Source organism: Rattus norvegicus, chromosome 4 (assembly GCF_021556685.1).
Source record: "Rattus norvegicus strain SHRSP/BbbUtx chromosome 4, alternate assembly SHRSP_T2T, whole genome shotgun sequence".
Classification (NCBI taxonomy): Eukaryota; Metazoa; Chordata; class Mammalia; order Rodentia; family Muridae; genus Rattus; species Rattus norvegicus.
The window spans coordinates 182,507,080-182,525,157 of record NC_141537.1 but is presented as its reverse complement, the minus strand read 5'-3'; the positions used below and the strand labels follow the sequence as shown (position 1 = coordinate 182,525,157).

Sequence of the window (18,078 nt, the reverse complement as noted above, 5' to 3'; positions counted from 1 at the left end):
CTGCTCACAGCCACGTTCTATCAGAACTCAACCCCACCCTCATGTCATGCCCATGTCCCATCAAGGTTTCCTGCTGACAGATTTTCAGACACTTGAGCTACTGAGAAGGAACAAAATGGTCAGGAAGACTAAAAAGAACAGATCTCATCCCTATACACACCCATCTCTAATAAACTAAACAATCTTCCTAAGCCATAATTTCTTCATCTGTGTAACAAGGTGATAGCCCACCTTCTGCTAAAGCACTGACAGCAGAGACGTGCGCCCTGAGCCGCTGGTAAATGCAAGGACCGCACTGACTCTTCCTACTGATTCTCATGGCCGTCCAAACCACAAAGTGACTCAGTTACTAGTCCACACAGCTGCGGGTCTGTCCTGAGGGCATCTATAACCTTACACACAGCACTGGAGACGCTCTGGGACTAAGGGCACTTGCTGTTCTTCTACAGGACTGCCTGTAACCGCAGCACCAGGAAAGCTGGTTTTCCAAGGGTGCCAGCACACACGTGCACACACATACATGCAGAGGCAGCATGCACATACAAAGGGAATCTTACAATGAGAGATGCCCATCACAGAGCCCATCAAACTCGATGCCTAACCCCATGCAACCTAAGTGTCAAGCATTCAGAGCCTGATGGGGGTCGGGGGAGGACGGGATGGGACCTGGACATCTTCCTGGGAAAAGAAATACTAACGCAAGAAACATTTCAAAACAGAAGTTAGAACCTCGAGGGGGTGGGAGAGTGCAGACATGGGGTGCCGGAAGACAAAACTAGCCTGTTTTCTTTTCTTTTCTTTTAACATGTGAAGTGGCAACTTTCCTTATGCTATTGTCATACTTACTAGGTTTTGGTTGACCCTTCCCTCCACCCCCAACCCTGTACTGCCCGCTCCCACCCAAGCTCAGGCTCATGCACTCCCGACACCTCCCCTCCCCACCATCAAACCACATGTGCTCCATGACCCTCCTGACCACTCTTCCTTCCAATTCCCTCCGTGATGCTCCTCAGTCCCAGGTTCATGCACATATGTGAGAGTCAGAAGCTGAGAGACATATATGACAGAACACACACATGACAGTCTGAGGCTGGCTTGCCTCACTTCATACTTTCCAGCTCCATCTGTCTCCTACAAACTTTGTAACTCCATGTTATAAAGCTGACCAACTCCCAGTGTGCATATGTACATGCTGTCACGTCTCTGTTGGGAGCATCTAGGTTGGCTCCTTGGCCTTGCTTCTGTGAGGAGTGCACCGAGCGCAGCTGTGCAAGCATCTCTGTGGTGAGATGCTCAGCCTGTGAGGCCCATGCCCGGGAGTGGTGGGACTGGGTGTGTTCCTACCAGTACTGGGTGAGAGCTCCTCTTTCCTCAGCCCACCCCAGCCTTCAGTATCACTGATTTCTAGATGCAGGATAAGAGGAAGTCTCAGAGTGATGCTATGTGCATTCCAAGATGGGTAGGATATTGAACACTTTTTGAAACTATTTATTGGCCCAACTATTATTTTTAACTTGTAATACTTCTGTTTTACTATAAAGCAGTGTCTATATTTAAATAATAAATTATTTTAGATGTAGAATGGGGTATGACATGAGCAGATGACCCAAGAAACTTCTTGATACCTTCCCAAACCAAGAAATTTGCACAATGTTATGTTGAACTTAAGGTTCATTCACTCTTCATAATCTCCTTTTACAAGTAGCCTCACGCTCGCACAGAGTGCGCAATGCAACGTATGATTTGAAAGAAAGGAAATCTGGGTTTGGAGTGACTTGAGGGCACCACATTTTTCAGTTCGGGAAAAAAAGTAAATTTAAGAAACATGAGAAGTAGGTTTTAAAAATAACAAAAGTGTGTTGAATAGAGGAAAAAGAATCATGTGACCAGGAGGTTGTACCTGCAGGAAAGGTGGCCCAGGGGACAGCAGGGGACACTGCTTGGTTTCCACCTTGCTCACCGTCAAAGGTCTCTGCGGCCTGGAAGACAAGGCAAGATGACCTGAAAAGACCTAGAGAGCTGGACTTTACACCAGTTGCCACTCAGCCCTGGAGACACGCCTCTCACTCGCATGCTCTCTGAACACCCCACTGCCAAGCCCCTGCCCAGCCCTGCTCTGCTCTCCACAGACAGTGCCCAGGCCCCAGTTCTCAGGCAAACGATTCCCTTCCTTATCCAAATAACCTCCTGTCAAGCAGATGTGTATTTCATGTTTCTGTCATCAAACGTTCACCTGTGAACTTTACTTCAACTATTCCAATATTCCAATTTAACTCACTACAATTATTCACCTATGTAAAAATTTTCCTTAAAAGTAGACTGAGCCAATTTTTTATTTAAAAAGATCACTTCAGTTAATGTAAGTCTTAGAGACGACTCTGAGTGAACATTGAGCCTGACTTCTTCAACCATCTACTTTGGATTCACAAGCATCAAGCATTAGAGAGTTGCTGCAAAAGTTCTCTGTCTCTCAAGTGACTGTCAGAGCAAGATTACTACAGAATCATAGCTTTAACTTCACAGTGTTAGTTAATTCCTACTGTGCACAGAGTCGTCAGACAAGGAGTCGGAGGGCACAGGCAGCAGAGGATGAGGCTGTGCTGCCCATTAGCTGTGGAGATGAGCACACTGTACTTAAACACAGGACAAACACCTTCCACCCTTCCACAGCAGGACTGAAAGGAAGCAGGTGAGTACCATGAAGCCCTCAGGCCAGTCATTGCAGGATCTGGTGTGGAAAGGTCCAACCACATTCTGACAAGAGGCTGGACTCAGCGGTCATTCGTGAAATCACAACTGTGGCTTTCCTATGGATCCTTTATAATTTAGAGACACAAGAACAAGCTTGAATGGGGCCCTTAAATAACACCTTCCAAACACCACTGCAAGCTCTGTAATAGTGTGAAACTCATCTTCTCATCTGTGTCAATGAAATTTTCACAAATTTTTAAATGTTTCTTTTCAGTAACATGAAAAAGTTTCAAAACACAGTATTAAATAAAAGTAAAAAACACTCATATGAGCTTAAAAAACATTTTTGGATGAAACATAGAATACATGTATGTCAACACTGACTGCCTGCACATGGAGAACATGTGTGTCTGTAGTAGCTGCCTGCACATGGAGAACACATGTGTCTGTAGTGGCTGCCTGCACACGGAGAACATGTGTGTCTGTAGTGGCTGCCTGCACACAGAGAACATGTGTTTTGTAGTGGCTGCCTGCACATGGAGAACATGTGTGTTCGTAGTGGCTGCCTGCACATGGAGAACATGTGTGTTCGTAGTGGCTGCCTGCACATGGAGAACATGTGTGTTCGTAGTGGCTGCCTGCACATGGAGAACATGTGTGTTTGTAGTGGCTGCCTGCACATGGAGAACATGTGTGTTTGTAGTGGCTGCCTGCACATGGAGAACATGTGTGTTTGTAGTGGCTGCCTGCACATGGAGAACATGTGTGTTCGTAGTGGCTGCCTGCACATGGAGAACATGTGTGTTCGTAGTGGCTGCCTGCACATGGAGAACATGTGTTCGTAGTGGCTGCCTGCACATGGAGAACATGTGTGTTTGTAGTGGCTGCCTGCACATGGAGAACATGTGTGTTTGTAGTGGCTACCTGCACATGGAGAACATGTGTGTTTGTAGTGGCTGCCTGCACATGGAGAACATATGTGTCTATAGTAGCTGCCTGCACACAGAGAACACGTGCGTCTATAGTAGTTGCCTGCACATGGAGAACATGTGTGTCTATAGAGGTTCCCTGCATATGGAGAACATGTGTCTATAATGGCTGCCTGCATATGGAGAACATGTGTGTCTGTAATGGCTGCCTGTACATTGACAGCTATGAAAGAGAACATGACTTGCTGCTGAAAAGAACTACGTTATTCCTCCTTGAATAATGGCCCATTTGTCCCACTAACATTAATTAGGCTCCCTAACTTTTTACCAAATCCAAACTAGATGAATATCTAAAAGAAAAAAAACTAGAAGGAAGAGAAGGAAAAAGAAAGTCCTCTTGTGCACTGCGGGTGGTTCCAGGGCTTAAGCCCTGGCATCCCAACTCTTAATCCAGAGATTTTCCTGCAAGACTATACTGGCTCCATAAAAGTAACTGGTTATAAAATATTTCAATAAAATGAGCATACACTGGAAAGGACTAAGGAAGACACTGCATTTGCAGCTAACAATGGCACTTCCAGAATGCCGCCCAAACCTGAGAGAACCAACTCTGACAGCACACAAGTGTCATCAGAGGTGGGAACAGCCTTGACGGCATCTAACTCCCACGTCTCACCACAGCATCACTTTCTAAAGATGTGTCCTCGGCCCCATCCATGGCTGACAATCTCAGAAACACCCCCTGATGCTTCCCCCGCCACAATAAATTACCCAGGTTAAACCATTCCTATGGCGGCAAGATCCAAGCTTCAACAGCAATCTACCTCAGTAGAATGGTATTTCTTAATTTTCCTTGATTTCAATCTTTGTTTCAGAGTTACACTGAAGTGATTCAGAATAGATCCTGTGGGTAGGGCCAACAGCTCAGTTGGTAAACTGTTTGCCTTGCCAACATAAGACCAGAATTTCTTCACCAGGACCCACTTTTAAAACTCTGGGCAAGGGTGGCGTGCATTTATAATCCCAGTGCTAGGAAAGCCAACCTGAGGCTGGCTAGTCAGCCAACACAGACTACTTGACAAGTTCCAGGCTAGTGGAAACCTTGTCGAAAAAATAAAATAAAATAAAAGTGAACAGACATAAGAGGTTGTCCTCTGTCCTCTAGATGCACACACACATGCACCAGCATACACGACACATGAGGTTGTCCTCTGGCCTATAGATACACACACACACACACACACACACACACACACACACACACACACGCCAGCACACAAGATACACACAGAAAGAACAGACTGAGAAAACCACAAAAGTAAACATGCTTTTCTAACAGTTCACTGTCACCCTGAGTTAACAACAGACAGTACCTACCTCAAAGCCACCAAAGTCGTCATCATCCATTCTTTAGGCAGCTCCTGAAACACAGAACAGCTGAGGTGAGCCACCTGCATCAAAACACACCCGTGACTCAGAGGACAGTGAGCTGTAAATTAAAACTACTCCATCTGGATTATGAGATTATTACACTTTCTTAAACCGTATGTGTCCATTTTTATCATTTAAAGAAAATGGCTGGTAATTGGTTTTTACTTTTTGACGAAATTAGCAATTTCTGGAATGTTTTCAGTAACCATGTATTTTGCCATTTTCTGTTCGGACTCCAGGAGTGGAAAAATATTCTTTTACATTTTAATTTGCTTTTCCCAAAGTGGCGCTAGGGCCCCATCAGTAATGCTTCCTGCTTTCCGCATCTACCCCTCAGCTGTCTGGCGACATCAGCACAAACTCCAGCTAAGCCCAGGACTGTGGTGAGTTTTTGGAAATCTGTCCCCACCACAAAGGTTCTTCCCTCGGTTTCATGGCCGGGCTGAGTTAGATTTTCAAAATTGATCAGCATTTTTGAGCTGTGGCCATGACTTCTGGAGCATTTGATATGTGTATTTTTAGCTAAAGCTGCTTTGCACTTTTGGGAAAATGTGGAGCAAGTTACTGGGCTGATCAAGGTAAGTCAAGTTGTGTGTTCATGAGAGACAAGGCAGGAACACGAGGAGAACGTCCAGGAGTGAAGAGAGATGAGCTCCAGCTGGGCATGCGCCATGTCAGGGCCTGAGCACACGAGGAAGGAACAGCCTGGGAAGGTGAAGGGGCAGCAGCGGTGTGTGTCAGCATTCCCTCCCGCAGCTGAGGACGGGGAAGCAGAAGCCACACATGCCACAGAGCAGCCCTGGCGCCGGGCCACCAGCAGTCATGCTCCATGTCTTAAGAAACACATGGCGGCACCTCCATCAAGAAAACATTACACACTTCACAAAAGTAACAGCAAAGAAACGCACTGATCGCAGATTATTTTCACTAGGCCAAGCAAATTTATTTGCACAAAAAGTAGAGGTACAAAGGGTGTGTGTGGATGGAAATAGAAGATCAGTTTATAAATAGCTCAGAGTTACTAGAACTGCTAACACAGAATGGACAGCAGCCCTGTCACTGTTCACTCGGTCTGGTGACACTCCTCAAAAGATGTACTTCTGTTTATAAACTTAGAAATCAGAGCTAAGCCATCTCTACATGGCTATTTATACTTTATAGAAAATAGAAACTGGACTTCCAGGAACTGTCGATGGTGGCCATTCTGAAATGAAGTCACATTCGCTGTGTCCCAACTGAGGAGAATCCTGCTGTGACTGCATCTGTCAGGAAGAAACTATGGGAAAAGATGCTATGTGTCCTAACGCTTAACAGTCAAACTGTAAACCCCATGCTGTCCTTTCACGCTGGCACCACAACCTCCAGAGCCAATTACTATTTTTAGCGTCCGTGAACCCCGCTGTACTCTGTACTTGGTGTTCATTTCAAAGGCAGAGTTTTCAGAGTTAAGGCTCCTGTGTTTTCACCAGGCACATCCTGACACGGGATGGGAAAGACGCCAGCAAGCAGACAACACGAGCACACAGCATGTTCGCCTGTGGTAAGAAAGTGGATGCCGAGGTTCTGACTGAGCTGTGCAAAAACAGCAGAGCGGTGACCACGGACGCTCCAGGTTCCAGCGAGTCCTACACCCAAGTAAGACAGGGCACAGCTCCTCTTCCATAAGGTCAAAAAACAAATGTGTCCTGGATCGTTAAGGATGGTGCTACAGAAATGTTATTTTAAAACCTTTCTACAAATAAATTTAGATTCAAATCCTTTGATAGTTTCCTTTTGCCTATTTAAGAGAAAAAAGACGACATGTTTTTGCTGCTGATTGTGGGGGTTTTTTGGCTTTTTTTTTTTTTTTTTTTTGGAAACGGGGTCTCACTCTGTAGGCCTAGCTAGCCTGGAACTTGCTATGTACACCAGGCTGTCTTCAGATTGACAAAGATCTCTCTGCCTCGGCCTCCTGAGTGCTGGAGTTAAAGACCTGAGCCACCAAGCCTGACCTCAACAGCACTGGTTTTTATAAGTTAATGTTACAGGGGCCAGAGAAATGGCTCAGTAAAAAGATAAAGCATTTGCCACACAAGTGTATGAACCATTGTTTAGATTCCCCAGAAACCAGCTACAAAAATTCTTCTGTAATCCTGTCCAGTCGCTTTGTTACAACAACTCCCCACTCTGCCATCTCGGTACTGACGACAGTTGGAGGAAACTAAACGAGAAAGTAAGACATGGACACAGGGAGTGTGGCCGCCCTGGGGAACCACTCCACAGCTGCCGGTCTCAGTCCTCGAGAGGCTGGTCTGCTGTGGTGTGGAGGGAAGCACACAGATACGAACAAGGTGAAAACTCCTGAGAAGAAAGCGATCCGGTGCTGGGGAATGACTTCGAAGGGGACCTATCTAACAGAAATACCAGGGCGTACTTCAAGTGCAGGGGACCTCTGAGACAGACCGAAGGGACTGGACAAAAATCTCACATTTTACATTTTAAGTTCAAGTTTTGAACATATATTTTATCAAAGTTTCTACTGGAAAAGTCTTCTTCTTAAAATGACAGAAAGAGTTAAAATGTTTCTGCTTGCTCCTAAACATAAACAAGGTTTAAAGACAAACAAGGTAAAGGAGGGACACACAAAGCAACTGCAGGTACGATGAGCGAAGGAAGGAAGCTCACGGAATCCCCAGAGGGCTCAAGAATGGGCGACTAGCAGTTGGGTAAAGGTGAGACTAAAACTCCAACCAGACTCGGGACTCCCCCAATCCCCTCCCAAAACCCACACAGCCAGTCACTTACAGCTCTTTGCCCCTGTGAGGATCTGAGAGCAGGGAGCTCGGCCCACTTTCACCACTGCAGCTGAACAAGCTGCAGCTCAAGTGAGACTGCTCCTCCTGCTTGTCTGTACTCTCGGACGCTACCCGGATAAAAGATATCCATTGCACTGTGTTTCCCGTTAGCTCCTGATTTCATTAAGAGACAGACTAGCATGAAGGCTAGAAGGAAGGAAGGGTGGTATCCAGCTCCCTAGGTTCAAATTCCAGATCTGACATGAACTATGCTGCAGTGGACATGGAACTTAAACATTTGTGCTACTCCAGAGGCCACTGAAGACATTAAACATGCCAAAAGAGAAGTGAAAAGCCTGGAACAGGAGCCCAACCCTACACACTCCATCTGCACACGTTCACCATCAGCCTCAGTCTCACAGACTGCAGTGCTTTGAATGAAAACAGGCTCATAAGGAGGGGGACAATTAGGAGGTGTGGCCTTAATGGAGTGTGTCACCAGAGGTGGGTTAAGTTTCAGAAGCTCAAGCCAGGCCCAAGGTCACTCTTCCTCCCTGGTGCCTGAGCACCCAGATGTACAACTCTCAGTCCCTCTCCAGCACCAAGTCTCCCTGAACTCTTATAACGCAGTTGCCATGGCCACGGTGTCTCTTCACAGCAGGAAAAACCCTAAGACACTTATGAACAGGATTCCCAGGACACTTGGGAGTAACAGCCAAGATACAGAGACCAGACAACCACACCAGGAATGGGTGGAGGAAAGTGCAAGTCCTACGCACACAGAGTACCCTCAGAAAGCTAACAGCAGGACGCACACCACTGAACCAAAAACAGAACTCCCTAAGTTTGTGAAGAAAGAGTGGGAGCGGGAGAAGGTGAGACTGACAGGTCTTAGACATGTAAATTATGATTGATGAAATAAAGAATTGTGGAATGGAAAATAAGGGGAAACTCCCTTAAAATGAAACATATACAAGAAAATGGAAAATGAGTGAAGTATCAAGTTTCAGATCAAGCTATGCAATAGTTGATCAGGGGAATTCTATAAAGAACTCCAAAATCACTAGCAAAGAAATTCGAAAACCTTTCTTTTGTAAGACTACGTGGGCCTCCGAAGGTGAAGCAGGCTCCACCAAGCGGGAAGGCTTCAAGCAGCAGCCTCGGGAAGGCAGAAGGCACTGGGAGGGGCTCAGAGGGAAATTATGTGCACCACAAAGTCCTACAACCAGCCAGCCAAATAGCTCATCGAGTTCAGGAAAGAATAAAGTCATGTCCACACCCACGAGGTGTCTTTATTCCACAGACTCTTTCTTACAAATGTCTAGTGGAGATGGGGATGAGTCAATGCAGAGTGCTGGTCCAGCATGCATAGGGTCCTGGGTTCTGGGTTCAAAACCCCCAGGGCCACAAAAAGACAAAGAAAAAAAATTGTGTAAGACAATAAAGAAGACATGAGACTAGGAAATCCACCTCTCATGCAGGTAAACTGCCTCCATGTCAGGAAGGGCCAGGAGACTGCATACGGTCAAGAAGCTCCTAGGAGACATGTTCAAGCCAAGGCAAATAACAGACCCCCGTCACGGCTTGCCATCATGAGTGGAATTTTCAGCACTGGGGAGGAGGTTTAGAGCTGCGTTATGGAGTACAATGTTAGCTGACTGAAAACAGAAACCAAGACACCGGACAAGAGACGTACACAGCCCACTCCTGTCCTGAGCATATATAACTGCTATAATGCAAACACGGAATAGCTGTACCAAAACCCCCGTTCGACCACTGAGGGCAGAGGCAGAGGCTGAGGAAGGGGATCACAGCTTCTTCCCTGTTAGAGGGGCGCAGGTCTTCAGCCAGAAAGTCACAACACAGCAACCATAAGCATGGGGTTTAGATACACACATCTCAACACCTGTCCCTGGAAACATGGCAGGGCAGGGAAGCAGGCTATTGTTTCATAGAAAAATACCTTTTATAACTTTAAATTATAGGCAGAAAAATCAAATGTTACAATCCAATCTACCTAGTATTTCCACCAAAATATTAGCAAAAGTCAAAGAAAGTTTGTTTCTCTTAGAAACTGAAGACAAGCACAAATGCTTTAAAATAGCATTTTACAAGTGGATTTTTTTTATGTTCCCATGTTACACTTCCCCACACTGCAAGTATTTACGCACAAATAAACTATGTCTCCGACATCAAAGCTATTCAAGAGCAAAGCAGACAACCAGAAAGTTGAACAGAGAAAGAGCTTTCAGAGAAGGACACGAGGGCTACTGAGTGTCTCAGCTCCGATGAACACAGGCCACTGAGCACCAAATGAAGTCACTGACCAACTGGAAAAGGCTGGCCACCCACCTCACTGGCCACATTCACTCGCTGGCCACACCCCTCACTGGCTACCCACCTCATTGGCCACCAGCCTCATTGGCCACACCCCTGCCTTGCCAACTCTTGAGTTTTTCTCTCTGGTACTTTGAGTTTCCAGGTGCAGAAGAGGGAACACTAACAAACATGATCATGACAGAGCCTATGGCGTTACAAATCCCTCATGTGAGATAGGGACAGCCGCCTTACCACCTAGAGGACACCCTTGTCCTATTTCTGCAAGAAACCTGAGGTAGTACCGGGAGTGCGGGCCACGGCCTTTGCTTCTCATCACCTTACACTGGGCAGTTCCTGGACTGTTAAGTCAAAGAATATTTTTAATTGGTACATTGGGAATGATGATTGATGAGGCAAAACAGACCAAGGTCTTCTAGGCCCTTGTTAGTCTCAGCTCTAAATCTCCCAGCAAAATGTCTGACCTGCACCTCTGTGCCTCAAGGGAAGGCAGATTCTACATCAAGTCAGTGCTCATGATTAAAAGCAAGAATAAGCCAAAATGTCTGGTTAAAGACCACACAACAAAGGAATGATGGATGCCTTTCCACAACAAACAGAAAACTCAGTGCTGAGGACAACGTCCCTCCCTCCCCCTCCACACAGTCTCCCACTCCTGCAAATGAACGAACCCTTACCCTTTCCCTCTTCACTGACTACAACAAGCACACAGTTGGATTTCAGCTCCTTTGTATTACACTTAAGTCTGTGTACATATATGCAGAGACAGGGCACGCTGTGGGTGTCCTGAGTCAGTGCCTCTCTCTGTGGAGCCACGTCACTAGCCCAGACTGTCAAATCCATGCATTGTGAGCATCTTCTAAATTATAAGCTAGGTTTTTACTTTCTTAAGGCAGCTTTTGATGAACAAGCTATTTAATAATCAGTTTTAGTCTTTTTAAATCTCTTTGGTTTTGCATTTTTTAGATATATACCTGTGCTTGAGACATTTAATTGTTTAAGCTAGCTACAGCATAACATTTACATGTAGAGAAATTGAAGTTCTAATATGGATGAACTAACATCTTTATAACACTTATTTTGGAACATGGGTGTGTGTGTGTGTATTTCTAGCTGCAGAATTATTTTGATGGACAGGACACCCATGCATCACTGAACAGTCCTACCCTGAGCCTGGCAACTGTCACTAAGGTACAGCATGGCTTATCAGTGACGTTTATTTTCCCTAAAGGACTTGTGCATCTCCTGTCTGGCTCACTTCTGATGCTCTACGGTCTCTTCTATACTCTAGTGTCTCCTTTCACAATATCTAGCAGACTGTTGTACCTCCACCTTTCTTTATTAAAGGCTCGTGGGTAATGATTTATTTCTACACTCTCTCATGTTACTATTATATGCAAATGATCATTTTGCCTCCAGGCAGCAAGCTTTCTTTCCCCCATTACACTCCTATCACCTCGGTTTCTGTCCTCTTGTCACTGGACATGGACCACGCTAACCACTGCCGCAGTACACACGTGATACCACGTGGCAGGCTGCCTTTGCTGAAGACAGTCACATGCATCCTTCTGAAGTGGACACCAGCACCATCCTCTCTCCTGACCCTGGCCACCTTAACCAACTGGAGGACAGCCAGGCATCAGCAGTCTCCTCGGGCATCTGGTCCACAGCTCCTGCCTTTGGAATACAGACGCCAGGTTACAGAACGACCACACAGGCCTACGCAGAGACCATTTGGAGAAGCTTTCCAACTGATTGCCAACCACTGGCATCAGATCACTAGACTTGAATGATCAAAAATAATTTCAGAAGATTCCAGGGACAGATCATCCTAGCTGAGGACTGAAAGACTGGACACCACTTTCTATAGCCAGCTCCCTGGAATCCTTGGTACTGAGTGCTCTTTACACCATATATGAGCTCGGTCCGACTTTACTATTCCTGGTTATACGGTATCTTCTAACATTCCCCATATAGGAAGGAGGCCTGCTGGAAACAGGGTGATTGGCTCCTAAGGATGGCCGGGTCCCTACTCCCTTTATTTGCTAAACATCATCACCAGGAATTCACGATGCTCATCAAGTGAGACCATCACTCTGGACCTATGGGTCATGTGATATAGCTGTCCTGGGACACCTAGGATGACCTGTCTGGTGACAGGACTGTCCTTGGAGAGCTCCAGACTCCATGGAACCAGGAAGCATCTACAGTTTCTGTTTCTCATGGTGTCTTCATGGGGTTTAGATATCAGGTTTGAGCTGGGCTCTCAGAACTGGCTAGAAAATATTCCTCTTTTTCTGTTAATGAAAAGAGATTGCATCAGAATGGAATAATCTATTTCTTAGAATTTTGGTTTAAAAAATAACTTTGGCTTAGTAAATCATGGAAGCTTGCTGCTTGCTTTGTGGGAAGATTCAGTTTCTTGTAATTATACGACAATTGAGACTTCTAATTTCTCCAGAAGCTTTTGTAAGTAATATTTTTTCTAAAAAAAAAACTATTTTAAAGGGTTGGCATACAATTATTAACATTATTCTTGTTAGTATTCTTGTTAGCACTTTCAATGACTAAGTTTTGCTTTTTATCTGCCCACAAAGGTGAGCAGAAATCTGCCACGGTAACAGCAGAGTCAACGGCTTCTACATAAAGTTCTACCAAGTTAGGAAGGGGATAAATTCCAGTTTCTTACTGGAAAGCAATTAAACAACTGGGAGTGGCTGTGAGGTAAGGTGCGTGTGAGCAGAGTTTCCGTATGTGGTTTTAGTTCCCTAATGTGATCAGTTAGTCTGTAGTCATGACACAAATTATCTCAAGTTTTAAAAATAGTGATGGGAAGGACTGGGGGATGGCTTTGTGGCTAAGAGCACTGGCTGCTCTCACAGAAACCCAGGTTCAGTTCCCAGCACCTACGTGATGGTTCACAACTGCCTGAAGCTCTAGTTCCCAATGATCCCACACCCTCTCCTGTAATGAAGCAGACTCAGTGTTTATATTTAGTGTTTGTGTGTGCACTCACACATACATGTGGGTGCCATAGCCCAAGAGCGGAGGTCAGAAGAAGCAGTACAGGAACTGGTTCTCCCCTTCCACCATGTCAGTTTCAGGGTTCAAACTCACCAGCAAGCACCTTTACCTAAGCCTTCTTGCCAGCCCAAAACAACTTTTAATGTAAGCAATTTGAAAATATAATGGAATGTGAGATAGCATACAAAAGGGATAACAAGAATGAGAAAAAAACTAAGAAAGAGCAAAATGAAAAATGCCAGTGATTCAAAAATGTGAAAGAAACCATCTCGGAGCTATCTGTAAAGCTTACATAGCAGGGGAAAAGTAAGCACAGTGAGAGAGTATCAAAACTGAAGCACACACAAACAAGAGATAAAGGTACATACACATACATACAAGAGATGTGTACATGCACACACATATGCATGCTCACACAAACAAAGGCACACACACACATGCAAGAGATGTATACACACACACGCATGTGTACATACATGCTCATACAAGCAAAGGCATGCATGCATACATGAGTGGTACACACACATACATGTGTACATACATGCTCATATAAGCAAAGGCAAGCACACATGCATACATGATATGTACACACACATGTGTACACATACATACAAGAGATGGACACACACATACACACATGCTCATACAAGTAAAGGCATGCACAAATGCATATAAGAGATGCTCAGAGATATTCATGTACACACACATGCTGACACATGCATTCATGTGTGTGCACGCGTGCACAGACACACACACACACACACACGCACACACACACACACACACACACACACACACACAACCTGTTACTTAAAAGGAGAAAAAGAAAAGAAAAAGCATCCACTCCTGGGCTTCTAAACACTGCCAGAAAAGCAACCATGCTGTAATTAAAATTCCAAAAAGAGAAGGCATTGAGAATGGGATGAAGAAATGGCTGAAAATCAGATGGCCAACATCCTCTCAAGACAGCCAGACGACCCAACAAAATAAACACTGCACACCCTCATCAGCCTAGCACCACACAATGAACCCAAAAAGCACAGAGTGAGGGAGGAACATGAGGTGCCCAGACCTCCCCAAACAGGGTCTCCCTCTCATCCTGTCCCCTTCCAGAAACACTTCTATTACTTAATCCCCATACATTTGTGTGGATTTCAAGAGTAAAAAATGTTAATCATCAAATGAGTGAAGAAATAATACAAGCTAAACTCTCCTGGAATTGCCTGGTTGGTGCCAACCTCTGGACGTAAGATGTATATACCATTAGGCTAACCAGCCCAGAGAATCTTGAATACAAATATAAACACTGTATACATACCTGAGGCACACTCTTCCCCCCCCACACACACACACACAAAAAGTGTGGAGTTGCCGATCCACATATAACAGTTTCCTAAATTTCACTTTCAATGTTGCCAACACTTTGTCTGATTTTATTGTCAAAATAATGCAGATACACTTCGCCACAACCCTGCCTTTCTGTCTGCATTTCATCCTGGTTCCTTCTAGCCCACAGAAATACATTCAGACTACATGTGCCACTTTACATTGCTTTTACACTCCCTGTATTACAAACGGCAGTGCTGAGCTCCTTAGGACCTCACAATGGCACGGTGATGGCTCCATTACCAACCAAGCTCCATCGATATGCAAATTTAGTTACATGACAATGTTTAAATATCTGCGATGTCTTCATGCATCAGTGGCTTTCTTCCTCTTCTTCTGGGTATAAATCCCATGAAAACTCCCAAATATAAAGCAATTAACCCCAAAAGTAGGGACTGCCTGACAGACCATGGGACTAAGTTTCCAAAGGAAATATACTTTGTTACCACGGAACTTACAAATCCTTTATCAAACACCAATGTTCACTTGAACACTGAGAACAGAACAGAAGAGGTGGCCTCCCCAACCAAGAGCACAAGTGGTCGTTCAGTGTCAAACAGTCAGCACTAAAAGCATTCACACACGTAATATTAAACAGACTAAGCAGCTTACATTTAGGGTGTGTGTATGTGGGAGGATGTAAATGCATGCAAAAACCACTGATGAAGAACGGAGTCAGGACTTTGAAATAGAGTGAGGAGAGCTAAAGGACGCTTTGGAGGGAGCAAAGGTGTCTTCCCCCTGCTTTTACATAAACCATACATGCTAACAAGTGTACTTATTTCTGATTGGCTTTTTACCTTTAATTTCCCAACTTTGAGCAATCACACTGAATTCTGGTTTGTAAGAGAAAGGCAGTGCCTGGATACTGTTTGTGTCTTAGAATAGGGCTAAAGAGAGCATGAAAAACATCAGAGAAGGCTTAGAAAAGAGAAAACAAGAAAGAGGAAAAGGTGAGAGCTGATATCAAAATTGGTTCTCCACCTCCCCTTGGTTGTCCACCCTGCTTCCCTCTCTGTTGGGCACCCTAATAGGCCTTCTTTTGCTTCTATCTTTTGGCCCTTAGGCATTTAATCATTTAAGCAGTTTTATTAAACAACAGGTAGATAATAGAGCAGCAAAACCTATTCAGGTATATTACCATAGGCTAGCTATGGAGGATGCCTTTAGTGAGAGCCAAGCTCACCTACACATCTCCTCTCAGCCCAGGCAAGGACATTTTTGTCCTTGAGCAAGTGAGCCCAACATTCTTTTCTGCCTGCTGTCTTGATGCCTTTGCTGAAACATCAACGAACTGTCACCCCTGAGTGCTGAGCTGGACAGTCAATGATGGGTAAGAGAGTGATATATTCATGAATAAAGGGCCTAAGACAGGAGGGCCACCATAAGCTACTGTCTTATCCCATGGCAGACCCTGGTCACAAGATTCTCTTGACCATGTGACAAATATCGCTCCAACCTAAGACAGGCACAGTTCCCGAGGGTCACCTTTTCATTTGATTATAAGGAAGGGGGAGATGTTGGGAGCGGTGCCCTTAAAACCCTCCATTATTGATGTTGATAGTATAGTTAAGAGTTAAGTATAACTGGGTTCATGGAAAGTCCCCAGCCAGCTGCAGAAGACTAATACAAATCTGGTGGTCAGGATGCCTAATGATATGACAAACCTGTGACCTTTCTGACATCCTGTTGACTTCAGCCGATTGCCTGATCACAGGAGCAGTGTCCTTGGCCTGCGTAGATGTTTCCCACTTCCCCCCTCCCTCTGTTACCCCTGCTATGGTATAAATCCAGCCTTGGGAAAAGATAAAATTGTCGCCTTGATCAGACTCTTATCTTGGCATCCTTCTCTGCCTCGCGTCTCTTGTCTCCCATTCTCTTCCAGGTACCCTCAGCACCCTCGTTGACTGTCCTGCTGGACAGAACAACTGGACGGGACACAAAGGGAAGGCAGAAATGTTGTAATTATAACCTCAAAAATAAAATTTAAAAACATTAAAGGGAAATGGCTCCACTAGTAAAGTATGTGCTACACCAGCATGAGGGCCTGAGTGTGGGTCCCAGCACCCATGTGTGTAAGACCTGAGAGAGAGTACACACCCGTGCCTCCTGAGCTGAAGCCCTGCGGCTCCCTGGCCAGCTAGTCTAGCCAGATCACCAGCTCCAGGTTCACTGACAAACCCAGCCTCAAAAGACAAGAGTGATGGATGAATGAGGATCACACCCAGAGTCAACCTCTGACCTCATGTGCACATGTGTATACACATACCACTGCATACAGGAACTTACATGTACTTGTCTACACACACACACACACACACACACACACACACACACACCCTACAGCCTTCACCAATCTGGATGGTCCAAGCCAACACTCCTCCTGTGTCTATACTGTGTCACACACACACACACACACACACACACACACACACACACACACGCTTTATCACTGGAGAGTCTTACTGTAATACTCATTTTTCATTGTCTTGCTAATGATAACTAGGAATGCACTATGTAGAGCTACTATGCACACATATTCCCTTGATAATTCCCCTACTGGCAAACACAAACTGTGTGTTCAGTTATCTGTCACTATAAACAGAAACCCATGCTGACTATGTTTCTATGGGCTGAATTCCAGAGAAGGGAAGTGCTAAGTCAACTGGCATATGTATTTTTAATTTTTATAGCTAGTGTCATATCACCTTCCAAGGGGTTTGACTACTCCACATTTCCAACAGCAAAATATAAAAATAACCTCCCTCATCAGTTTCTGCCTCCAGAATGTAGCTGTCCCTCATCCTCGCCCCACCCCTTGCCCCTCCCCTGCCCCAGCAGTCCACACCAGTCACGAGTGAGTGGGATGTGTTTATATGTCTTTTCCTGTTGCTGGACTCTCAGTACCTTTGTTCATTTTCCTCTACTGCTGCTTTCTTTGTATCAACACACAAGAAACTATGAACACAACAGATACCAAATCAGTCTTTTCTCCACATTCAAAGTATTTTTGCCATACACACTGTCTGCATTTCTTACTCAAAAGTTAAGTCCATACAACTATCTTTCTTAACTCACAGTCTACTCACAAGAGTGGTTAAGGCTTCCCTCACAAAAATATGCATGTGGTCTGTACGTTCAGCATGCTGTCTTTATTTAGTCTCTCTGTGCGGAAAGGATGTGCTACATCAGAGACCAATCCACTCTTTCTCCCAAATCTACAGCTGGTCCAGACGAAGAGTGGGTGGGTGGGTGAAAGGAGTGAGTGAGTGGGTGAGTGAGTGGGTGAGTGAGTAGGTGGGTGGGTGGGTGAGTGAGTGGGTGAGTGAATGAGTGGGTGGGTGACAGGAGTGAGTGAGTGAGTGAGTGAGTGGGTGAGTGAGTGGGTGAGTGAGTGGGTGAGTGAGTGGGTGAGTGAGTGAGTGAGTGGGTGAGTGAGTGGGTGAGTGGGTGGGTGGGTGAGTGAGTAAATGAGTGAGTGGGTGGGTGAGTGAGTGAGTGAGTGG

General features: G+C 45.2%; 1 protein-coding gene and 1 long non-coding RNA gene across 25 annotated transcripts in view; one reads left to right on the top strand and one right to left on the bottom strand.

Moving 5' to 3' along the window:
- The window catches only part of Ccdc91 (coiled-coil domain containing 91), a 170,715-nt gene that overhangs the window by 128,568 nt on the left and 24,069 nt on the right, over positions 1-18,078 (bottom strand). For 15 of the 24 annotated variants that reach the window (XM_087657856.1, XM_087657861.1, XM_087657836.1 and 12 more), the window contains 2 exon segments: positions 4,998-5,041; positions 1,901-1,979 (listed from right to left, as the gene is read on the bottom strand). Coding sequence is in view for 17 of the 24 variants with exons in the window: in XM_087657836.1 (XP_087513962.1) it covers positions 1,901-1,979; positions 4,998-5,027 (109 nt within the window). In the remaining 7 variants the exon portion in view is untranslated. 24 annotated transcript variants of the gene reach the window in all.
- LOC147995155 (uncharacterized) lies at positions 12,522-16,578 on the top strand. The gene is made up of 4 exons (XR_015687167.1): positions 12,522-12,631; positions 12,760-12,886; positions 15,777-15,905; positions 16,458-16,578. It is a non-coding gene; the product is annotated as an uncharacterized LOC147995155 (long non-coding RNA).